Below are 22,721 nucleotides of genomic sequence, written 5' to 3'. Positions count from 1 at the left end.
TGTGCGATGCTGGATCTTGTGTTGACTTCCTGTTTTCGGTTTCTGAGAAAGTTTTCCAACGCTACATATATCGGATGATTTACATAGAATAACGTTACGGAGACACCTCTATCATAAGAGTTCGCTTCTCGAACGGGCCGAAGGCCCGTTCGCTGCGCGCTCTATTACTCATATTTCTGAAAACAAGAACGGAAAACAATACAGTGTTAAACATATTCTTTATTTCACTCTTTAATAAATCTGTTATTGTCTTGCATATACTTAAGATATATATACGCACCGTTATAACTTTTGAGTACTTTCATTTCTTTACTATAGCATTAACCAATAACACTTCTCTAACACACTCGTTTTCTCCCACCCACACCTCATTCTACAGACAAACGACATTCCTATATTAAGAACATGTTAACTTTTCAACCCGGTGACGTGGACATACGACACTCCTCTATTTAGGCTATGTTACCTTGATACCCCGTGACGTAGATATTCGTCCTTGACAGCTGTTAAAAGGTAGTGGTCATTACGTCATTAGTACTAAAGGGGTTACTATCACTGACGTTATATCCACGTTAATGATAGTAACCCCTGAAGTATCGAGTATGACAACAATAATGCAAATTTGACGTAGGAACGGATGTGGTCTCACAAAATTATTCCGTATTTTCTTATTACAGAGTAAGTTGCCCTTGATGATGACGTAAGGATCATCAACATTATTGAGAGAAAATCACCTTATTTTCTCTTAGATGTATGACGTAAAGTTCAAAATACACGACGTTATAATCAACGCCTCGATATCAAATGTCACTCCGTCTTTGCATTTTAAAGAGTTATCTGCCATTGAGGGTAAGCATATATTGTGACGTTATGTGCTTTTAAGCGTAATGTCATATTTTTGTTAGTGAATTTTGCTAACGAAATCATGACGTCATAAGTGATACCCGTGGAGATCACTCTGTAACACACAATACGGAATACACATATTATATATTAGCCTCGCATACCCGAAACTCTCACCACTGAACGGCTGGTCTCGTTCAGCGGCGAGAGTTTGGGATCTTCGAGACTACACAAAGATATGGGCTGGTTCTCTCAAAAATTGCTCTAAATATTCCCCCAAAAAGGTTGACAGGGGTATGTTTTCACTAATAAGTACACATCATTTTCGATTAGCTCCGAAAATTTAAGTATGCTTGAATCATCTGGATAAAAATGTCGAATATTAAACACAGGAGGACATTTTTTTTATGTCATAGAATATAGAAACTAACCAATGAAGGATCCCGGCATGGAGTAGTATACACTAAGGGAGAGAACCGATCCATACCTAACAAACTGACAGACGAGAATACATGTACGTTCTTGTAAGGTGATCGTCATATACAACTGTAGTGATTGTCATACAATGCAGCCCCTCCCCCCTCTTTCTCTCTCTCTCTCTCTCTTTCAAACTAATACGACTTTTAACCAAAATTCTATTGAGATCACTCTTTAAATCACACATGTATACATATATATGTGTAATAAATAAATGTTGAATATCCTTGTGATGCAATTCAAATAGAAAAAAACAAAACTAAAACAAATCTGCGATCGATCTCTAACGTTTTCCCAGCTGCCGCTGTTCTTCAGGAGATGTTTATCGCAGATTTGTTTTAGTTTTGTTTTTTTCCATACATATGTATATATATATAAGCTCACATCCGAAAAGGGTTAACGCTAGGACGGCAGCCTGATATATTACTAATATAAATAAAAATATACAATAATTATATAATTATATATATATACTCCATACTATCCGTATACATCACTTTATAGCTAATATACCGATTAGGTTTTAACTGTTGGAAATAGTCAGGTTACATCACGAGCACAAAATGGAAAGTTATCCAGAATAAAACATTATTTCTATTAAAAAAACCGCCCTGTTGTAGTGATTCCAATATATACACCTTACTATGAATTAATTTAACCAGAATCATTTCCCTTTAATTTGAGAATATCTAAAATATCAAACGGAGGTAATTTTCTATTTAAATTTTTCAATTTGAATAGAACACCTTTTCGTCGCGTCTGTTAAAAAATTATTTGGCAAAGACGAAATTCTAAAAAGTCTTAAATAAAATAATACACGGTATCCATTTGAAACAGCTTTATTATTGAGCCACATGCCCATATCCTTTGAACATGTAAATTAAATTAATTTCCAATTAGCTTAGCGTTACCGGACACATCGAAAACTACTAGGACGTAAAAACTAAAATTATTAAATAGTTATAATTCAATTTTAACTTTGGAAATGTTTGTAACTTTATCATTTTACTTCTTTATTCCTAAAAGCAAAACCTCCCTACCAACCTTATAACGATCTGGTAAAAGTGAGATAAATCTGACGGAAATAAAACTTCAATTCGACAAACAATGTCTGTTATTCTATTTTATAGCTATGACACAATGTGGATTTCACTGGACCTCTCAGCAAATAAAGAAAAGGTATTATAAATATCCCAGATCACATTTTCACATCCAAAAATATCACAGATGTTATTGAAAATTGAAAAAAAATTATAACAACATGCAAATCTCACTAAAATACCGCATATCTCTGTCATAGTATACCTAAAATTGTTTTATATAGTATGATAAATATTCAACTTTTTTTTACAGAAAATATATCGGTGAGTGATCATAGGTACACCTCAGTCGGTATGACGTCATAGGTATGCCTAATCAAACACTCAATGTTCAAAATGGCTCATCATGTTCCACAAACACAGCTGAGGATATTGGCATTTTTTCGCTCTCAGATATAGCACATACATGCACACACAGAGTCAAATTCCGAATACTGAATATACTATTATATTATCACAAAGTATATTTCTTTGAGCAATAAAATCCATACTTTATATAAAATAAATGGTAAAAATAATATTTTTAAAAAGCTGTATGCGCAACCTGAATAGATAAAAATATCAATTACACAACTAAACTATCGCTTTTTACCCCCAGAACCAAATATAATTTACCTGAATTCAAAAAACGCAATTAGGTCTTTTGAAATAAAAGTGAACCATAAAGCAAACTATAAATATCTTTGTTTGTTTTCAAGCTTATATCATTATGTCTTGCCGTACAACAGGATACGTAAGGATGTCCATTATAAAAAAAAGGTTACCACTAATAATTGACATATAATTAGTTTCTGTATTAACACAGTATGAGACAAGCTTGTCATTAAGAGGCACTCTGGTGTAGTGGTTGACCACTTGTTTAGTTGATAAAATATATCAATGGATCCTATTTCTCAATAAAGCCGACGATCCTAAATGGCAGCTCCGTCTGTTTAATTAAACCTGCATTAAAATTGGCTCACCTACTTTTTATGCCTAGACTTTCCTTATATTTTTTTTTTATAAAAGAATCAATTAAAGTGTTATGTTTTGAGAATTTAACAAAATCATCTGTTCATACACATATTAGTCTTTGTTAAAATGCACCGGAAGTAATGTTGTTGTTATCGATTGTCCTAGACTGGTTTCCGCCTCAGTTACCTCCCTTGCGTACGCTTCACTGCGTGAGCGGAGCTCATCCTGTCGGAGAGTTGAGAACTAAGGGAAGGGAACCAGTCTATCGATTGTCTCACACAATTTGCTTAATTGCATTGTGGCTATCTCTAACGTGATTTTTTTAAAAGTGTCACAAACAAATTTGATGTCCAGTAAGCAATGTATACACATATGCTAAGGATGCATGCAGTAAATCTCTTTGAACCTTAGATTTGAAATATATATACATGTATAATCCAAAATTGAAGGTTAAAAAAAGTGTAACACTAGTATGTTATTGGAGAAAATACCGCATAGATAACGGCTTAAATGTTAAAAGATATATAATTCAAAATGCGAAAAAGATATATATTAAAATGCATCCGTGTATGAATCAGAGCAACAGAAAGACAGCGTAAAGCAACATACAACATTTAGATGTCTCGATTTAAGATATAGCTATAAATACATTCATATCATTCATACAAACTAATATGCTTATTCGTCATACACATTCTGCCTTTGGAAGCGAAAGAACATCATGTGGTGTTTCACTAGTTTTGTTTGATTTTAATTTCCCATGAATGAAATATTCATAAGATGCATAAGGTCCGGTTGTATGAAAGTGGACACTGTCCATTGGCCGGATTGAAAGTTTCTTAGCAACCATTCCTAAATAAGCATCGTCTATTCCGATTGGTTTTACGTAAGGAAACGCTAGCTGCATTTTCTGCGTCACAGAGAAGGAAGTGACGAAAGCACCACCGGCCAAATATGGCGGCCAGAGGTCAAAAGGGTAACGTTCTAATGAAATATACCACTTTGATGATTTGGACCTTTCAGGTTCTCCACATGAAATTAAAAATCCTAAAAATAGATTTTCCTTCGTTTCAGGCGATAAACTTTTGATAAATTGCACTATTCCGGGGACGTTAACGTAATGGTCGTCATCAACAAATAAAAAGTAATTAGCATCCGCGCACGATTCCATCGCCCAGTTAAAAGCCATCACTGTCTTTAGTGTATTGTTGAAATACGCGTCCTGGAAATCCTCCTGGATTATATCCTTGTAGAAGTCGGCTTCATAATCCACCATTCCCTGCACAGACTTATTGTACGCAACTAAAAATACAACTTTAATAATGCCCGGATGTATTTTTGCCCACGTGGTCCTGACGGTGTGACGTCGGTACCAGTTCTGCGCGGCAGATTTCACAAGAATCGCTAGCTTGGCTCCTTTCTTGCTGTAAAATCTACACCCATCCGGTTGATGCATGTATGTGTAGTTGTGCGGGTATTGCTTTTTAAATGGTATTTCGGTGCCGTTCTGTATTTTATCCATCACATACGGAAGTAAATCTACTTGAAGTGGATAATTCCTCATAAATTCCCTTCGGTACGATATTGGTTCCACAGGAACTTCCTTTAGGGCTCGCATCACGCGACTTCCGAACAGACGGTCCCTTAGGGACCCCTTGGATTCGATGTCGGACAGCTGTTGGACCGAAAGGATCAGCCACAGTGCAGGAAGGACGTACAATAAAGGACATAACTTCCGAAGGAGAAATCTTGGCCTCATAGTGAATTATTTGTTCACGGCACTAATTTGAATACTCTGCTGCCGTAACTCCTCTTATATCACCTTTATATCAATATTTTGCATCAGATATGCTTTTTCACTTTAAACTTCATGGAGTCTGAACTCAGTACTACGTTCTGTATAGCCATTCTTCTAAATAATGCAGCCACTTTTATAAGATAAAAATTAAAAAAAAAGAAATATCAATATCCTATTGTAAAAATGAGGCTCCGAAAGACACACGGTGGTTTTCTTTTGTAGAATTTAGATTTGGAAGAATCGTCAAAATAAAGTTTGCTGTAAATTGCATTCTAATGTGCTTTGATGGACTGTCCGGATAATTGCTGCTCTTTGTTATCTGGTCGACTCAGAATCTGCAAAAACATAAAACAATAAATTAAATATTTAAGTTATATGTGCCGTAATCTTCATACTCACGAATCAAGAAGAGCTTTTAATCTTATTTGCCATCGAATATTACACATAAGTTTTAATTTTACAGTGCAGCGACATGGGCACATACGCTCAGACGGGGACAGACCCTGAAGCATAGTTATGGTCAACAATTTAATTTCACACGATGACAGTGTTAATAGTTATTGTAAAGATACAGATACATAAGGTGAACAAAACAAGAATTTGATAGTGCATCAATTCTGTGCTGTAAGTAATGTTTATAAGACATCATAAATGTTCGTGTGCCTAGTGGAATGATGTTCACCGCTGAATTCTTCAAACCTTGTGCTTTCAATAGATTACTCAAGAAAAAGTACATGTACATGTTATTTTTATTCGCCAAGTTAAGTCGCATATAACTTTGATAAGATAGAAAGTTATTTCTATACAGTATGGACTTGTTGATATTGTGCGTGGGTATGGTATTGTTGGGGTCAATTTCCCTACATCTTTTCAACAATTTTTTTTTTTTTTTTTTTTTTTTTTTTTTTTTTTTTTTGCACTCAGGACAAAAGTCATTCTCTATGCATATATGGTCCCAATGCGACAATGGTATATAACATGTGTATATCTTTTATATATCTTACACAATAACAAGTCTCATTGTTTCTAACAGTAATTTTTCCGACAGAGATAGAGAGAAAGAGAGGAGAATCGAGATAGAGAGGCGGGGAGTGAGAGTGAAGAGCAACGTAGAGAGGGGGGGGGGGGTGGAGAGAAGATACAGAAAGATAGAGAGAAATACAGAGAGATGGTGAGAAAATACATAAAGCGATAGGGGGAAGGGGAGAAAAAAAAACAGAACGAGAGAGGGTAAGAGGGAAAAGACAGCGAGAGTGAATAAAAAGGAAAAAGAGAGAGGGGGAAGCAGGCGGAAAAGACAGGAAGAGGGAGTTAGAGAATAGAGAGAATGCTGAGGCAAGCGAGACGGTCATGGGCGCCTGGCAAGTAGGACTACTGTAGATGAGTGAGAAAGCTTAGAGAAAAATAGAATATCCGGTAAAGGGAGTGAGTGGAGAGATGAGAGTCAAGCTAGAGCAAGTGCGAAAGCTAAAAGTAAGCTATGTGAGAGTCATGAAGTCTTCATCTTTCTTACAAGGATTCACATTACGCTAATATTCAATTACAATACAATCATGCGGAAAGAAAAAATGTGAATATTTATATATCGTTTGAGTAATTTTTTTTTGAATTGTTGTAAATATCCATTGTCTCACTTTTTCCATATCTGCTAAAGATATTCTTCTTTCAGTGTCATCATAGTGCATTTTTTTTTTATTATTATTATCTTTTTCACCATTGTTTCAAATACACTGTATTTAATTTCTAAGCGAGTCATGAACCAAACACATTACATACAATTATACTTAACAAAATTGATTTCATGCGCACACAATCTTCATTTGTACAGGTATACATCAAGTGTCATTGCCCTATATTCCACGAAACAGTCCATATAAAAAGGAAAAAGGCTACGACACTCAAAACTTATACAGAGAAAGTAAAAAAATAAATAAATAAATAACTTTTTTCAAGTATGAATACTAATTGCCATATTTTGCATGATATTATTACAAACCTGTACATACAAATTTGATAATTCAAAGAAATTAATTTACAAAGTATCATTACACGCATGTAAAAAGCTATTTATGCATGTGTTGCTTGGCAAATGTCTAATTTTCCTTACATCGCTATACATTTTCAATTCGTTTTTTAATACCCTAAAAATGTCAATTTCCTTCGTTCTTTTTTCACTAACGTAGTATGTTTTATAAATAGAAAAATATATAATCGATACTAGGACATTTAAATCTTCATATACTGGCGATTCCGTTTTATAGCCGGTAATAATATATTTGATATTTGCAAAGTTTCTTCCAATTTTAATTTTCTTAAAAGTTTCATTGACTTTTTCCCAGAATCTTTTAACATGTTCACATAAAATAAAGAAATGATCGTAATCCTCCGTTACCTGACATGTAGTACACAAAGGATTGGATTCTATTTTCCATCTGTACAGTAATTTTTTACAGGGTAGTATACACATGAAAAGTTTCCACCTAAAGATTTTTAATTTATTCTCATCCAAAGAGTGAAAACTAAAGTTGAGACTTGTTTTTAATTGAGTATCGCTTGACAATTCAAATTTATTTTTCCAAAAATTAAATGTATGTGTTTTAATTTTCTTATTCTTTACTAATGAGTCATAAATTACTTTATTGGTAAGCTTTTCAAGAGGAATACACTGTCTACTCTTAGTCGTTATTTGCAATTTCAAAGCATCATGCGTGATTGTTGTATTAATAGAAGAATTAGATTGGAGTTCCTGTAACCACCACTTTGGAATTGATTTTTTCAACATAATAAGCTGTGACATCCAGTTCTGTTTCGAGGTCAGCTTGTTCAAAATGTACTTCTCACAGATTTTTCCAGAATCATCGATTACATTGTCAATTGTTAATAGATTATCCTTAACCCAATTTGGAAATAATAAGGAATATTTCCCGTTTTTAATATGTCTGTTGCCCCAAATGATTTCTTTTCTTATATCTAGGTAATTTCGAGGATTGCATTTGTATCCACCCCCCACAATTTTCCACGCATTTATTATATCTAAATAAAAATCTGATTTAAAGTTGACTACATGGTCAGTTTGACTCTTATTGCATAAGAAAATAAGGCCATCTATACCGTATTGATCAAAATAGAAAAATGGAATAGAGGTCCAGTTAGCACCAACATTATCAAAAAATCTTTTAACCCATGCCACTTTTAACATATATATATGAGATTCCACATCGATCATTTGTAGCCCGCCGTCCTCGTGTTTACCGATAAGTGTCTTTCTCTTAACTTTTTCCATTTTTCCATCCCAAATGTAGGTGAAAAATATCTTTTCCAATACACTAATCTGTACTTTACTTATGTTTTGAGTCGACGCTATATATGTAATTTTAGATAAAAGTAGGGCTTTTACGACAGTAATTCTACCTAGCATAGTTAATTTTCTTTTCTTCCAATTCTTAATGTCACGTTCTATAGCCTCTAATTTTAACTCCCAGTTTCGATTCTGACAGGCAAATTTATCTGGTCCAAAAAAATATCCTAACGATTTTACTTGCCCTCTACTCCAGGTTATATTCTCATATACATCATTTCTAAATTTGTTTCTCCCTAGCCAAATGCCCTCTGATTTGTCTTTGTTAATCTTTAGCCCAGAAAGTTCCCCAAACATTCCAATTTCCTCTAAGGCCGTTACTATATCAGAATATTTCAAAAACAAAGTTGTGTCATCTGCTAATTGACTTATTTTTAAATGTTTGTTTCTTACCGTTACACCACATATATTTTTGTTGGAGCGTATCCTAATTGCCATAATTTCGGCCGCTATGATAAAAAGTAGACAAGATAACGGACAACCTTGTCGAATACCACGATGTATATTAAATCTGTCTGAAATCCAGTTATTATTAGAAACATACCCGTAAACATTATTATACATAGATTTTACCCATTTGATAAAGGATTCCCCCAAGCCAAATGCTTCTAATGAAGCGAACATAAACTCCCATTCAATCGTGTCAAAGGCCTTAGTAAAGTCTAAAAATAAAACCGATGCATCAATGTTAAAATGTTCCGAAAAATCTATAACATCCTGAATTTGTCTAATATTGAAACCAATAAACCTATTTTTTATATACCCGTTTTGGTCTGTATTAATAATTTTTTCGATAACTTGTTTTAACCTGAACGATAGAGCTTGAGCAGCTATTTTATAATCGACATTGAGGAGTGTCACTGGCCTCCAATTTTTTAAAAGATCCTCGTCACCCTTTTTGTGTATTAAAGATAAAATTCCACATTTTTGCATATTTGAAAATTCGCCCTCGGCGTAGCCTTCATTTAAAGAGTTTACAACTAAATCGCCTACATCGCTCCAAAATTTTCTGTAAAATTCTACTGTTAAACCGTCCATCCCCGGACTCTTTCCCAATTTCATTTTAAGCACGGTTTGTTTGCATTCATCAACGGTTAACTGCCCCTCACATAGGTTTTTGTCAGTAGCTGATAAAGAATGTGGGATATTTGTTTCATTAATATAAGTTTTTATAGCGTTCGCATCCGGTTTGTTACTGGTGTACAATTTTTGATAAAAATTATGTTCGAACTGTAGAATTTCATTATTTCCGGTAATAATTGATCCATCATCAGCTTTTAACTTGTGTATAACCTTTTTTGACTGTCTACTTTTTTCTAAATTTAAAAAAATATTTTGTTGGTTTCTCACCATGTTCTATCCATTTGGCTCTTGCTCTGACCTGTGCTCCTACTGCACGTTTTTCATATAAATCCTCTAATTGTTTTTCTATCTCACCATCTTCTCCATTCTTTAATCTCTTTTCTAATTCTACAATTTCGTTTTTCTGGTTTTTGCATTTGTTTGTACAAAAAGCTATTGTTGTTTCTTTTATATTGATTTTACACACGTCCCACAATTGTCTTTTGTTTAGCGTTGTATTAGATTTGTTATTTATTGTGTTTTTTATAACATTTTTTATTGCATGCACATATCTTTCATCGTTTATAATACTGTTGTTTAATTTCCAATACCCCCTCCCCCTGTTTTTTTTTACTTCGTCAAATACTTTTAACGAAATCGCCATATGATCGGTGGAACGAATCATAGCTGGTCTGATGTCACAAGATTTAATCAGTGTTGACATATTTTTATCGATAAGCCAATAATCTATTCGGCTAGCATCACCTGTTGCCTTACGCTTCCAGGTAAATTGTAAACATGTAGGGTTTTTTTCACGCCATATGTCAATTAATTGGCATGATTTTGTCAGTTTTATCAAACCATTTACTGGTTTCTTTGTATATGTAAATTTATTTTTTGTCTTTCTGTCAATGCTTTGGAAGGAATCATTAAAATCACCACCCAAGATTATGTGTCCTTCTGAAAAACGTTCAACATTTTGTTGTACATTTTTGAAGAAAACATTTCTCGCGTGCACTTCATTCGGTGCATATATGTTGACTAAAGTATATATGTTATTATTATACTTGATATTTATTAAAATAAAGCGTCCGTCGTCATCTTTGTGTTCACTAATAATGTTATAACTATTTTTTCTACAATCCTTTATAAAAATAGCTACACCTCTGCTATTACTAGTACCATTACTACAAAGAAATAAATCACCAGGAAATTCATATTGAAGTAAGTTGATTATTTCTGTTGTAAAATGAGTTTCTTGTAAAAACAATATATTACCTTTTTGTTGTTTTAACCATTGTTTAAGACGTTCTCGTTTACCTTTATCTCGTATCCCTTGAGTATTAAGGGACAAAATATGTAGAAGGGAGTCCATTACCAAAAAATCCTAATATATAGTATATCCCTTTAAATATTTTTGTCCTTGTCCTTGTGTTTTTTTGACCTGTCATTTACATTTGGAGGTGAACGCGGGGATCGTTCCACAACTGGTACTTTGCCTCCTGCTTTTGTGTTACTATTTTTTGCAGCATTGATGAACCTGTCAAGAGTTTGAGATCCTGCAACAATAAACCTGTGTTGTTCAGTCAGAAAGAAAAAGTCTTAATCTTACGAACATTTATTCCACGCTGTATTATCGCTAATGGAATGACAAAGATTTCTATGACATCACACGTACATTTGTCACTTAATATGTTTTTAAAAGTAACCAATTGGAATCTACTCAAGAATATTCACCTACAGAAATAAATAGTTTTCGGAATAACCTAAGCTGTTGCGATTTTACATTTTATTGTTTCCATCGCTATTTTATCCTGTGAAATAATATTTTGAATGACAAAAAGTCTATCTTTTCATTCTGCATGTGGTTCACCGCATTAATTCACATCCTAATTGACTCAACGCACTGTCGAATCAAATCAGTTCATTGATTTTAAACTGTTTAAATTGTTTCTGGTTTGGAATGGAATACCATTGAAAATGCCGGAGGAAACACAATTGGTAAAGTCAACAACAGAACCGCGTTTGTTTTTGTAAGGATTATTTCAATAATAATACGTCCTGGACAGTTATCACGACTACATTCGGATTTTATCGACCATTTCCGGTACCACTCGGGTTTGTTGAAGGATGGCGGTCCGGATTTGTATTTCGCTCAATAACTATCGCACTGATTAATGCCTTGTTTTAGTTTATTAACCGGTTGCAATATTACGTCATTTGCAAACATTTTCTCTGTATTCAAGGAAAACTTTGATATCAACCGATATAGCAACAGCACTGGGACAATGCATTGTCAAACGAAACATTAGTCATACTTATTGAACGCACCAGCCATGCAGTATGGCTTTCTGTGTCATTGATTTTTTTTAAAAGTTTGCGTCATGATAGTTTTCAAATGACACTTTATGTTTGCAAATGGAAAAACCGAATTAGGTCAACCTCGAATTGGGTGCAATCATGCACTATGGCATTTATTGGCATTTGTATTTTCTAAGTTTGCACCGTGAAAACTGAAGCTGGCAGTTTTCAAATGGCACTTTATGTTTGCGATTGAAAAAAAACCGAATTCAGCCAAACTCGTATGATCAAACATCGCTTAATTAGTGTCACATTACTGATTGAAGCGGAAATTACCTACAAATTGACGGACAAAAAGACATATGCTATATGATATCATTCATCCATTAATTGTGTATTTGTCGATCATGTTGTACCGGGGTATGGACACACGGTGCATGCTTCGTTATTCCCAATGTTAAGTGTTTGGTTTGTCAGGAAATGGAATGTAAACATTGGATGTAGATTGTGAGTGAGCGTTGTGGTTGATCTAGAAATAAAGTCAATGTTTGAGGTCACGTCTCATTTTAATAGGGTTTATTGTAGGACTTCAGGCGCGATAATAAATAACTGGTGCAAGCTTTCTTTAGAAAATATCTCTGCAGCCGTTCTATTCTCATTCAAATCTGTGTCACTATCTAACCATCAATTACGTTATGTACCATGCCCACACCATCTGTCATTTGGAAGCAGAGCGAGTCCAGTTTCATAAACATTCTTTGACAAATAAAAAGCATTTTACTTATTTTCTTTTCATAGCAAAGCCCTGATTTACTTGTAAAAGTAATGGAAAGTCTATTGACATGTTTTTGCTTAGAGAATCATAGAGAGTCTTCATGTTCATGAAATATCGGTCAGGTCAACGCGTGGCAGAAGTAGAAACAAAAGTGAGGGATACATACAGTGAAGTAGACTCCGAGGTTAAGCGGATTTGACAGGAAGTGAGATTGTAGTTGAGGCGTGAACAGAAGGAAAATTATTTTTACATTTTTGTTTATTTAATTAATTAAGTTCCTGTGAATAATAACGGTCGACGAAGAGATGAATTGAATAGAAAATGGAATATATGTTGCTGTTTTCTCATTATCTCACAATTTATATATTTTTTTTTCAGTATAAATATTAAATTCGAAATAAACCGCGATCCGAATCACTTGTAAAAGTCATTTGATGCCATGGCAATGGATACATGTTTGTTTACAATCTCTCCCAGAGTTCATTGCGGTCCCCACATTCACCTCTGTCAACGGCTCACGAACTGGCCGTCTGTTGACCTCGGGTCACAGAGTATTGCGCCCCATGTATATACATTGTATGACGTCACAGTGATTGTTTTTGAAACGGCGGACGTCGTATGCAAAATCGTGACTATTTACTTACAAGTAAATATGGTATATCCACAAAAGAATCCATTATTGTTTGGTTTGGTATTGAATGATCAAATTATATCATATCAGAACTGGCAGTCGGTTACAGGAAAATGATACAATAGGAAAATTACAATATGTATCTAAGAATTTGGTAAACGTCCGAAATACGTTTTTCAAGAATCTTGAAATTTCATTGGGCCGTTTACTAAGGTGAAATTGTGGAGACCGCAATGCACCCTGGGAGAGATTGGTTTGTTTATTGTTGTTGAGATATTCCCATTTCCGTTTTGTCTTTGTTGTTAACCTCACCAGCTGGGAAATCGTTTACACATGCGTAAAAAAGGTTGTCGCGCAAGAATATAAACACAGGAACGCTGACTTCCGCAAGTAGAGTTAGTGAATGCGTATCCGATTGGGCCTATTATTGTATCTTTGACAAATTTTCAATATATAAATGAGTTTTAATGCAATGACAATTTTCAATTATATACCAGACAAATAAATATTTAGGAAGCATTGTATTTAACGAAATGCAAAACGATAAAGTATATGTGGAACCATATTTTGTTTACTCTCTGAACTTGACGACATTGATTCTGTTGAGGAATTTTATCTGAAGGCTCAGGTTCTTCAAATACAAAGCAGTATATGAAGACCGTACACTCTGGATTTTTGTAGATTCATAACATAAAAACAATGTATTCCGGTTTATCCTTAAAAACAAATATATTCTGTTGATTTTTTATGCTCAGCATACAGGGAATGGGACGACTGGTTCGGCCGTTGTTAGTATAATGTGACAGGATGGGGTTGTTGCTTGGTGTCTTCGGCGGCATGCCTCAGTGATATAGCACTATAAAAATTGCAAAAGTTCCACTATACAAAAAGACACAACATGAATATACCACCGTCTCCCAAACACACACCAGCACTTCATACACGCAATGAAGTCATTGTTCTGTTTCTTGTTCAGTCCGTCATATACAACATTACAAACGGTGACGTCATTATTAATTTGATAAGACGATATTTTTAGGTCAAAAAATGCTCCTTCATAGAAGACTGAACTTATTGTTCCTTAGCCGAAAGTTATTTATTGACAAAAAAGGAAAATGTTTGTTAGGCATGTACCTTATCATTACCTCATTATTTTGTGATTGAAAATGAATTCAATTTCATATGTTACACTCATTTCTATTGGTTAGATCTTTGAGGTTATTTTTCCATAAACCGAAAGAATTATGACGTCATAGATACAAAACAGCGGGGAATTTTAAAAGCGGCACAGTCATTTGCCAAACTGAATTATTGGATAAGATATCACTGCGCATCAACTCAATTTGTTTTATTGCAAAGGTAAGTAAAATCACGAAATAAACGCCTAATTTGTACTTGAGTGAGTTTTTTTTAATTGCATTGTAAACTGTAAGTATTATTCTCAAAATCTTTTGGGATTATGAAGTCATAGACAAAAAAAACGGACATTCTTTTTCATAGACGCTATGAAGAATGTCCTTCCGTTTTTTGCTGAAGCTAGTAGTGATGTTTACGTATACGGAAGCGAGATAAAACTGTAATACATGCGACTTCGCAATCGTGCAAAATATCAGTTCCCACCTCATTCCATGGAATATAACTGGTATCCATCAAGAAACTAGGTATATTCCCTATGTATAGTATCTTTCACCAACGAATATACCGGAAAAAGTAGGTCGTTGTTATAATGTTTAAAATGCTAAATGTATAAAAACAAATTTCGAAAGTTAATTGCATCCACACGTACCTGATACTCTGAGTATATTCCCATCGACTGTATATTTTGCAGAGACAAAAACAAAATAACATAGACATTTTGACGAAAGTATATTTCAGACAGAGAACATATCTTATAAGAATAGACGAATAAGTAAAATGCTCTTAACATTCAGATGGGCACGGTTGGATACCTCTGTGCGAATTTGTGTATCGGAAGGATTAGACCACGCCAATGCTACTGAAACAACAAAGAACGCTGGTGTATTTTAGCCAAGAGACCTACGTATTTGGTCTATTGTTAACTATTAATTGAATACCAAAGAGGACTTGTCAATACGATATACGGTAATACACACGGGGTTGCGTGAAGACATCGTGAAAGAATGTTTCAATTTCACCGCAAGAAATACGCCGATTATGGTAACGATACTGAGACATGCATCTATCAGAGATTCTTCAGATATTTCATGAACGGGATAATGAAATATATTTTTATAGTTGATAATCGGACATTTTAAGCTTGCAGCTGAAACTTTACTTCTGTCAAAATCATTTCACTTCTTTTTATTTCGATTTGATTAAAACCTTTCCAATAAAAAGTATATTTTTACTAGACTCATTTGGAATCCTAAGAAAATCTACAAATTTCCTCATGAACGCGACTGTTCATATAATGTATGAAGCATGCATTAACAAGCGAATGGAATTCATCGTGTATTCTTTCTTCTTCTTCTTCTATTTACAAGACGCCGTCAAAATATGACGATTATGTCACGGTGACCTGTAGGGGTGCAAGGGTGTGAAAGGATTAAATTTGTGATTTTTTTAGTATATAGATAAAAGGTGTGTGCAGAACTAATGCGAGAGGGCTTAAAGAGCTACGTTGGAAATATGTGCCTTAAAGTCCTCGAGTGTAGTGCATTGCACTGCTGCTACAGGAAGGAGATTCCATTGTGTTATTGTTTGTGGGAAAATGAATATTTGTATGTGTCCTTTGTAGCAGAGATTTGTCTGAAGGAGTGTGGATTGGAGTGTCTGGTTCTGTGGTCTGCTGGTATGAGTATGGTCTGGTATTCGACGGCAACTATATTGTGTATTATTTTGTAGAAAAGTATCTATCTTGTGTGTAGCCGTCGTGTCTGTAATGTTGGCCAGTTGAGTTGATGTATCATGTTTGTAACTGAACTGGTGTCGTGATATTTGTTGTGAACATATCTTGCTGCTCTGCGTTGTGTTTTTTCTATCTGTTGAATTTGGTGTGTGTTGTGGGGATCCCATATGGAAGAGCAGTATTCCAGTTTGGGTCGGACTAGTGCTTTGTATGCGTGTGCTTTTATATGTGGTTAATTAATTTTTAAGTTGCGCTTTAAAAACCCTAGTGATCTGTTTGCATTTGCGGTGATATTATTCATGTGCATGTCCCATTTTAGGTTTTTTTTGTAGTGTTAGTCCTAGATATTTGCTTGAGTTTACTTGCTCGAGTGTGTGATTGTGGAGTGTGTAGTTGTGATGTATTTTGTTGTGTTTTGGTGTAACACTGATGATGTTGCATTTATCTGGGTGAAATTTCATTAGCCAGTCTGTCTCCTATTGTGCTGCTGCGTCCAGATCTTTCTGTAGTTTTAATGTGTCGTCTTTGTTGTTTATTGTTTTGTATATAATACTGTCGTTTGCGAATAATCTTAGTGTGCTGTACTGCATGTATTGATGGAAATCGTTAATGTATATGAGAAACAGAATTGGACCCAAACATGTTCCTTGAGGGACTCCTGAAGTTACTTGTATTTTATTTGATTGTTTTTCTTAAAGTACTACTGTTTGGGTGCGTTGTGGGAGAAAGTCTGTGATCCATTTGTGTGTGTTGCCTGTTATGCCGTAGTATTTTAATTTGTATTGTAGGCGTCTGTGTGGGACTTTGTCAAAGGCTTTGGCAAAGTCCATGATAATGAAGTTTGTCTGTTTATTGCTGTTATTATTGTTTGCGAGGTCGTGTATGAATGTAGCAAGTTGCGTCTTGCATGATCTGGATGATCTGAAGCCGTGTTGTAAGTTGAATAGTATGTTGTTGTTCTCCAGATATGACATTGTGGCGCTTGTAATGATATGTTCCATAAGTTTGCATGTGATACAGGTGAGTGATATGGGTCTGTAGTTAGTGGGGTTGTATCTGTCGCCTTTCTTGTATATGGGGTTTACGTTTGCGTGTTTCCAATCTGTTGGTAATGTGCCTGTATTTAGAGAGTGAGTGAACAGTTTGGTAAGTATGGGTGCTGTTATGTCCCTAAGTTCTCTTAATAGTCTGCCGTGTATATTGTCTGGTCCTGTTGCTTTGTGTGGGTTGATGTTTTTAAGGAGGTTATCTATTCCTTGTTGTGTTACGTTAATTTCAGGCATGACTGGGTGTGGTGATGGTCCTTTTTCTGGTATGGGGTGATCCTGTTCTGTTGTGAAGGCTGATTTAAATTGTTCATTTAATATGTTTGCCTTACTAGTGGTGCCTGTCATTGGATGTCCATCCTTTCTTAGTGCTGTGATATCTGTGTTCTCTTTTCTTGATGTTTTGATGTATGAAAATAGTTTTTGGGGTTGTATTTTCTTTTTTGGGGGGTGACTCATCTATTGGAAGGTCTTTTATCATTTTTGTCTTTTAGTTTAGATATGCATTTCTATTGCGTTTTTGTAGTTCTGATTTGCATGCTTTGTATTTCTGTTTGAGCTCTTGGTCGTGTTTGTTTGTATATAAAGCTCTTGGTCTTGCTTGTTTGTATATGAAGACTATTATTGTATTATTTGTCCCCTTTGTTGTCGTTAATGAGTACATTGTTCTACTCAAGTAAGCATGGGATAAAATATGATATTTAAAAAACACGGATGAATTTTGTTTTCATAAAAATGAAAGATAGGGCACTTACCGATTAAGGATTTTATGAACCGTATTTTTATGCAATGAACAACTCTGATATGGTTTTTAGCTTATGAATCACTACTTGGTGCTGCAGTTCGAGCTGATATTGCAATATTAAATATGTATCCGAGTTGACTCAAAGTTTGATAATATATTAGTGGTTTTCGGAGTTAACTCGAAGTTTGATAAAATATTAGTATGTATCGTAGTTAACTCGAAGTTTGATAAAATATTAGTATGTATCGTAGTTAATTTGATAAAGTTTAAGTATGTATCGTAGTTAACTCGAATCGAAGTTTGATAAAATACAAGTATGTATCGTAATTTACTCGAAGTTTGATAATATATTAGTGTTTATCGAAGTTAACTCGAAGTTTGATACAATATTAATATTATCGAAGTTAACTCTAGGTTTGTTGAATTATTAGTATGTATCATTTTTAACTTGAAATTAGATAAAACATCAGTATTATCGTTATTAATTTGAAGTATGATAATATATTATCATTTATCGTAGCTAATTCGAAGTTGGATAAAATATTAGAAAATGTCGTTGTTGACTCTAAATGTTGCTATTGTTGTCTTTTTACTAGTTTTCAGAAAACTACTTCCGCAAACATCATTTACATTTGAAGATATAAACTGAAGATATAAAAATATAAACTGTCCACTAAAGAAACTGCTCAACATATGTGACTCGTAAGTCTGCTGTATATCCTAATGATAAAATATATTGACGTTTGACAAATATGAAATAATATTCACATGAACAGGAAAACTTCGAACCATCAAGTCTAGTGAAAACATTGCATTGACCGATCAACAGCAAATGCGTATGCAATCGTCTTCAGCACAAATTACTTCTGCTAAATATTGTATATTTATCATTATGTATCTCTCGGTTGGAACCATAACACTATGTAGAAATCTCATTAAATTCGAGCTATTGATATGACAGTTGTCCTAACAGCGTCATCACGTGAAGTACATTTGATTAAAGGAATGACCAATCAATATTTAAAATTCTGATACACATATATGTCTGCATTTATACGACATGTGTATCGGATATTCATGAGATTTAACCTGTGTCGTGACGGAATTTATAGTGTCTAATGCCTCCGGTGACCACTACACTGACCAGTTCAACCCTGTTGACCTATATGACCTAGCAAATGAATTAAATGCTACGCACCTGTTACTACATGTAATTGTAAGAAATTTACGAAGCGTGCCACACATTGTCTGATCTGATGCCTAGAAGTAGTAAAAACTAAACCAAGTATAGAGACCAAATATACGACAAAAGAGTTTTCCAGGTGAGCCCAGTTGTTTTTAAGGTGATTAGTTTAATTATATGATTAGTGATTTTTTTTATCTATTTCATATTTACTACAACACATGGTTATTCCGACTTCGTATATTACAGAGTTAGCTCCCTTGCGGGTAGGTATCGATTTTTACGTCATTATTTTTTACAATTCACGCCGTTTTCTCCTAAAGATATGACGTTATGCTTGCAAATAAAGGACGTCACAATCAATAACTATCCATAAGGGCAGATAAATCTGTAATATGGATATACTAAATAACTTCACTAAAGCCAGAAAGTAGGTAAAGACATTTTTTTAAAAAATATTTTGTTAAAGAAAGAAAATAGAAAAATAATACAAGCAGTTAAACTGTGATTAGACTAATCACATCATATGCACCTGGACTCTGATCTTTAAAACACGATACCTTTCAAATTCAATTTTAAATTTCCTCTAAGCTTATGTCCATATTTGAAGTCATATTCAGTGTAAAAATCACGGCCATGTGGGTTGATATAGATATTTAGATGATCTTTCAAAACACAAAGAATTTATGAAATTACATTAACCCGATACTCTGAGTTCATTATTGAATTATGGGTGTTCCTATATCGAGATTTAAACTGACACATTACAACTTTAATGATGTATTGTTTGCATTTTGCCTTTGGTTAATGATATCTTTTGATCATAGCAAAAATAATTAAAGCTTTGAAACTCTGAATTGCAGTAATTGTGCGGGAAATATTTATTAAGTGTTAAAGTGAAATATTAACTGCTCAAGTGGAATATTATAAGAATCAATTGATTAATCAAATAACATTTCAAACGGTTTAATGAAAAAAATAAACAGAAAATATCAAACCCATTTGGAACTGAGGTGGCTTTGAGTTGTTTCAGTTATTTAACATGTTGAATTGAGTAATAACATGAAACTACCCGCTTATTGTGTCTAGATCTATTGATACGTGCCAAAACTTGATAAATACAAATACCTCAAAAGATCAAAAAGGCCCCATATTGTACGCGAACTTGACGTTTTGACATCAAACCTCAAACAACAGGCAAGTACATGTAAATGGTATAGATTAGAGTATAGCCAAGAACAGTTTACAAAAGGAAAAATAGGTGTTTTTTTAAGGACGATGTGTCCACCATGTTTAATATCCTTAGTGCACTGCTAGGTGCGGTTGTTCAAAGGGTGATTAGATTAATCGCCTGATTGATGAGACTTTCATTTCTCAACAACTGAGCTCGAGAACTAAACTTACGCAGTTGTTTTTAAGCGTTTTAGTGTTCTCTAAGACGCATGCCTAGTTATTGCACCGTATGTCTTACATGTAACGTATTGCAAGCTGACTGCAACTACGCTCTACCGAATATAGATTGTCCATTATTTTACAATAAAATGCAGTTTGGTTCACATCCACTCAGGCACAACTGTATGATATCCATCTAACCTTGACATATCTATCAAGTTGCGTATGTTTGTATTATTTAAGCCTCGTTGTTGTCTTATGGTGAATATTACAGCCATACAGAATGTCTCTTAATTTTGAGAACGTAATTAAAGTATATTTTGTAGTGAGTAAGATAGACTATACTAGTGAAGTCGTTTATCTTCCATGAACTTTATAGCAAATCGGCTAATTATTGATGAAGTGTCCACTGTTCATAAGATACACGAATAAAGATGGAATAAACAAACTTCACCTCGATACGAACCATAACTTCTCTTATGTTTGTATTCGGAGAATATCAGAGTGTTAAAGAACGACTGTTTGCCTTGCAAACATGATAAAAATAGTTATATAAATACCAATACCCTGTTTTTGTGAATGTGTATAGCAACAAGTTTTAAGTATTGGTGAGATATTGATTGTACATAAGAAATAAGGCGAACGGTTGAATAAACAACGAACTTAGCGGATGTTTGATGACTTCGCAAACGTAAGTATACCCTGTTACTGGTTAAGACTTTGTCAGTAAGCGTACGGAAAGGAACTTTAAAATTAAGTACTGAACAGTTAAGAGGATTAACGGTAGTTAACTGCTGTTTCTAGAGTGACACGGGGTATTGTTTGATTATCTGTTCAACAAATAGGATTACAATATAGGACGGTAGTACAGCCGACCTACAGTGGAATGATCAGACGTTTGTAGTTTTCACTTGTTTACAACGCCATAAATAGCATGCCTTTGGCCACAATTGAAACCCTTTTTCAAATAACACCTACATGTAGACCTGTCTTAGTTATCTAGATATCTACCTATTGTCACAACCGAAATTATTTTGGAGAAATACTTACATGATAATCACGATAATGGTCTGATATGGCAGATTAATAGCCACCTATCGTATTGAGACCACCTACATGTATCTATAGCGACAATTCATCAAGTATTAGAAATTTCTATTGTGATCCAAAGAGAATCTACCATGAGGAGTTCATTGTTCTGCTATACAAAGAATGTTAAATCAAAACATTTTAGTTTAGACCAATGACATATCATGTTATAAAATTTTACTTCATTTTGACTTGCTCTGAAAAACTAAAATTTAATATTGTGGATGATTCTGTCGACAAAAGCAGGCTTTGTCCTTTTCATAAATCTCCTGTTTATTAAAGAAATAACATGGAGTCGGATCGCGTTATCATAACCGTAAAGAATACGACATGGGATGTATAGGCTATTGTCGTTATATAAAACAGTTACACCCCAAACTCTTTATATTCCATTAACTGTTTCATCAGGGCTGTGCTTGAACTTCTTAGTAAATCATGCAGAAAACTAAATCAAATTAGGAAATTTAAAACTTTTTAATTAAGTAATGGCATTTACTTTCTTCTATATAATATATAAATTGTTTTTCTTCTGTTAACATTAATGTATACTGGTTTATCAGTAGGCTGATGTTCCATGTTCACTTTCACGATAAGCACCACTGTCCTAGTCATAGCTAAATCTCTTTACATATAATCTTACCTCAGTGTAAGTATGAACGTATCAGTTAGAACCGCGGTTGTTTTTACTCCAAAGTATTTTATATATTGAAACCCAAGATATGATATGAACATTAGTATGACTTTACTTATGGTAAAGAGTATTTCCTTGTTAAAGATGCTCCACCGCTGACAAATGGTATTTTTCACTGTCAAAAAAAGCAGCAGACGATTTGGTATTTTTACAAAAGTTACTTACTTTACACCATTACCATCGTTGAAAAGTTAGAGCTTCTAATTTTACTTTAAGTCAAAAATATCAAAAATAATTAATTGCATCACAAAAAAATACGTCGCACTATATCCTTTATGGAATGATGTACTGATTTCATATGCACAAAAGGCAAAATAAATTATTTTATATTATTTTTTGTGTTAATTAGACATATATATACACGATTAAACACTTATTATTGTTCAAATAATGAATATCATTGATGC

General features: G+C 34.0%; 1 protein-coding gene across 6 annotated transcripts in view; it reads right to left on the bottom strand.

Annotated features, from left to right (window-relative positions):
* Window positions 1-201: 201 nt before the first annotated feature.
* Window positions 202-22,721, bottom strand: part of LOC138306687 (beta-1,3-galactosyltransferase brn-like) — a 67,849-nt gene continuing 45,329 nt past the window's right edge. For 5 of the 6 annotated variants that reach the window (XM_069247136.1, XM_069247132.1, XM_069247137.1 and 2 more), the window contains one exon: window positions 202-5,507. In XM_069247136.1, coding sequence (XP_069103237.1) covers window positions 4,060-5,133 — 1,074 coding nt within the window. In that variant the 5' untranslated portion in view covers window positions 5,134-5,507 and the 3' untranslated portion in view covers window positions 202-4,059. Of the gene's footprint in view, window positions 5,508-15,085; window positions 15,124-22,721 lie in introns of those variants that run through there. The other variant, XM_069247135.1, reaches the window with a different exon arrangement.

Source organism: Argopecten irradians, chromosome 13 (assembly GCF_041381155.1).
Source record: "Argopecten irradians isolate NY chromosome 13, Ai_NY, whole genome shotgun sequence".
NCBI lineage: Eukaryota > Metazoa > Mollusca > Bivalvia > Pectinida > Pectinidae > Argopecten > Argopecten irradians.
This window is presented reverse-complemented; position numbering and strand designations above follow the sequence as displayed.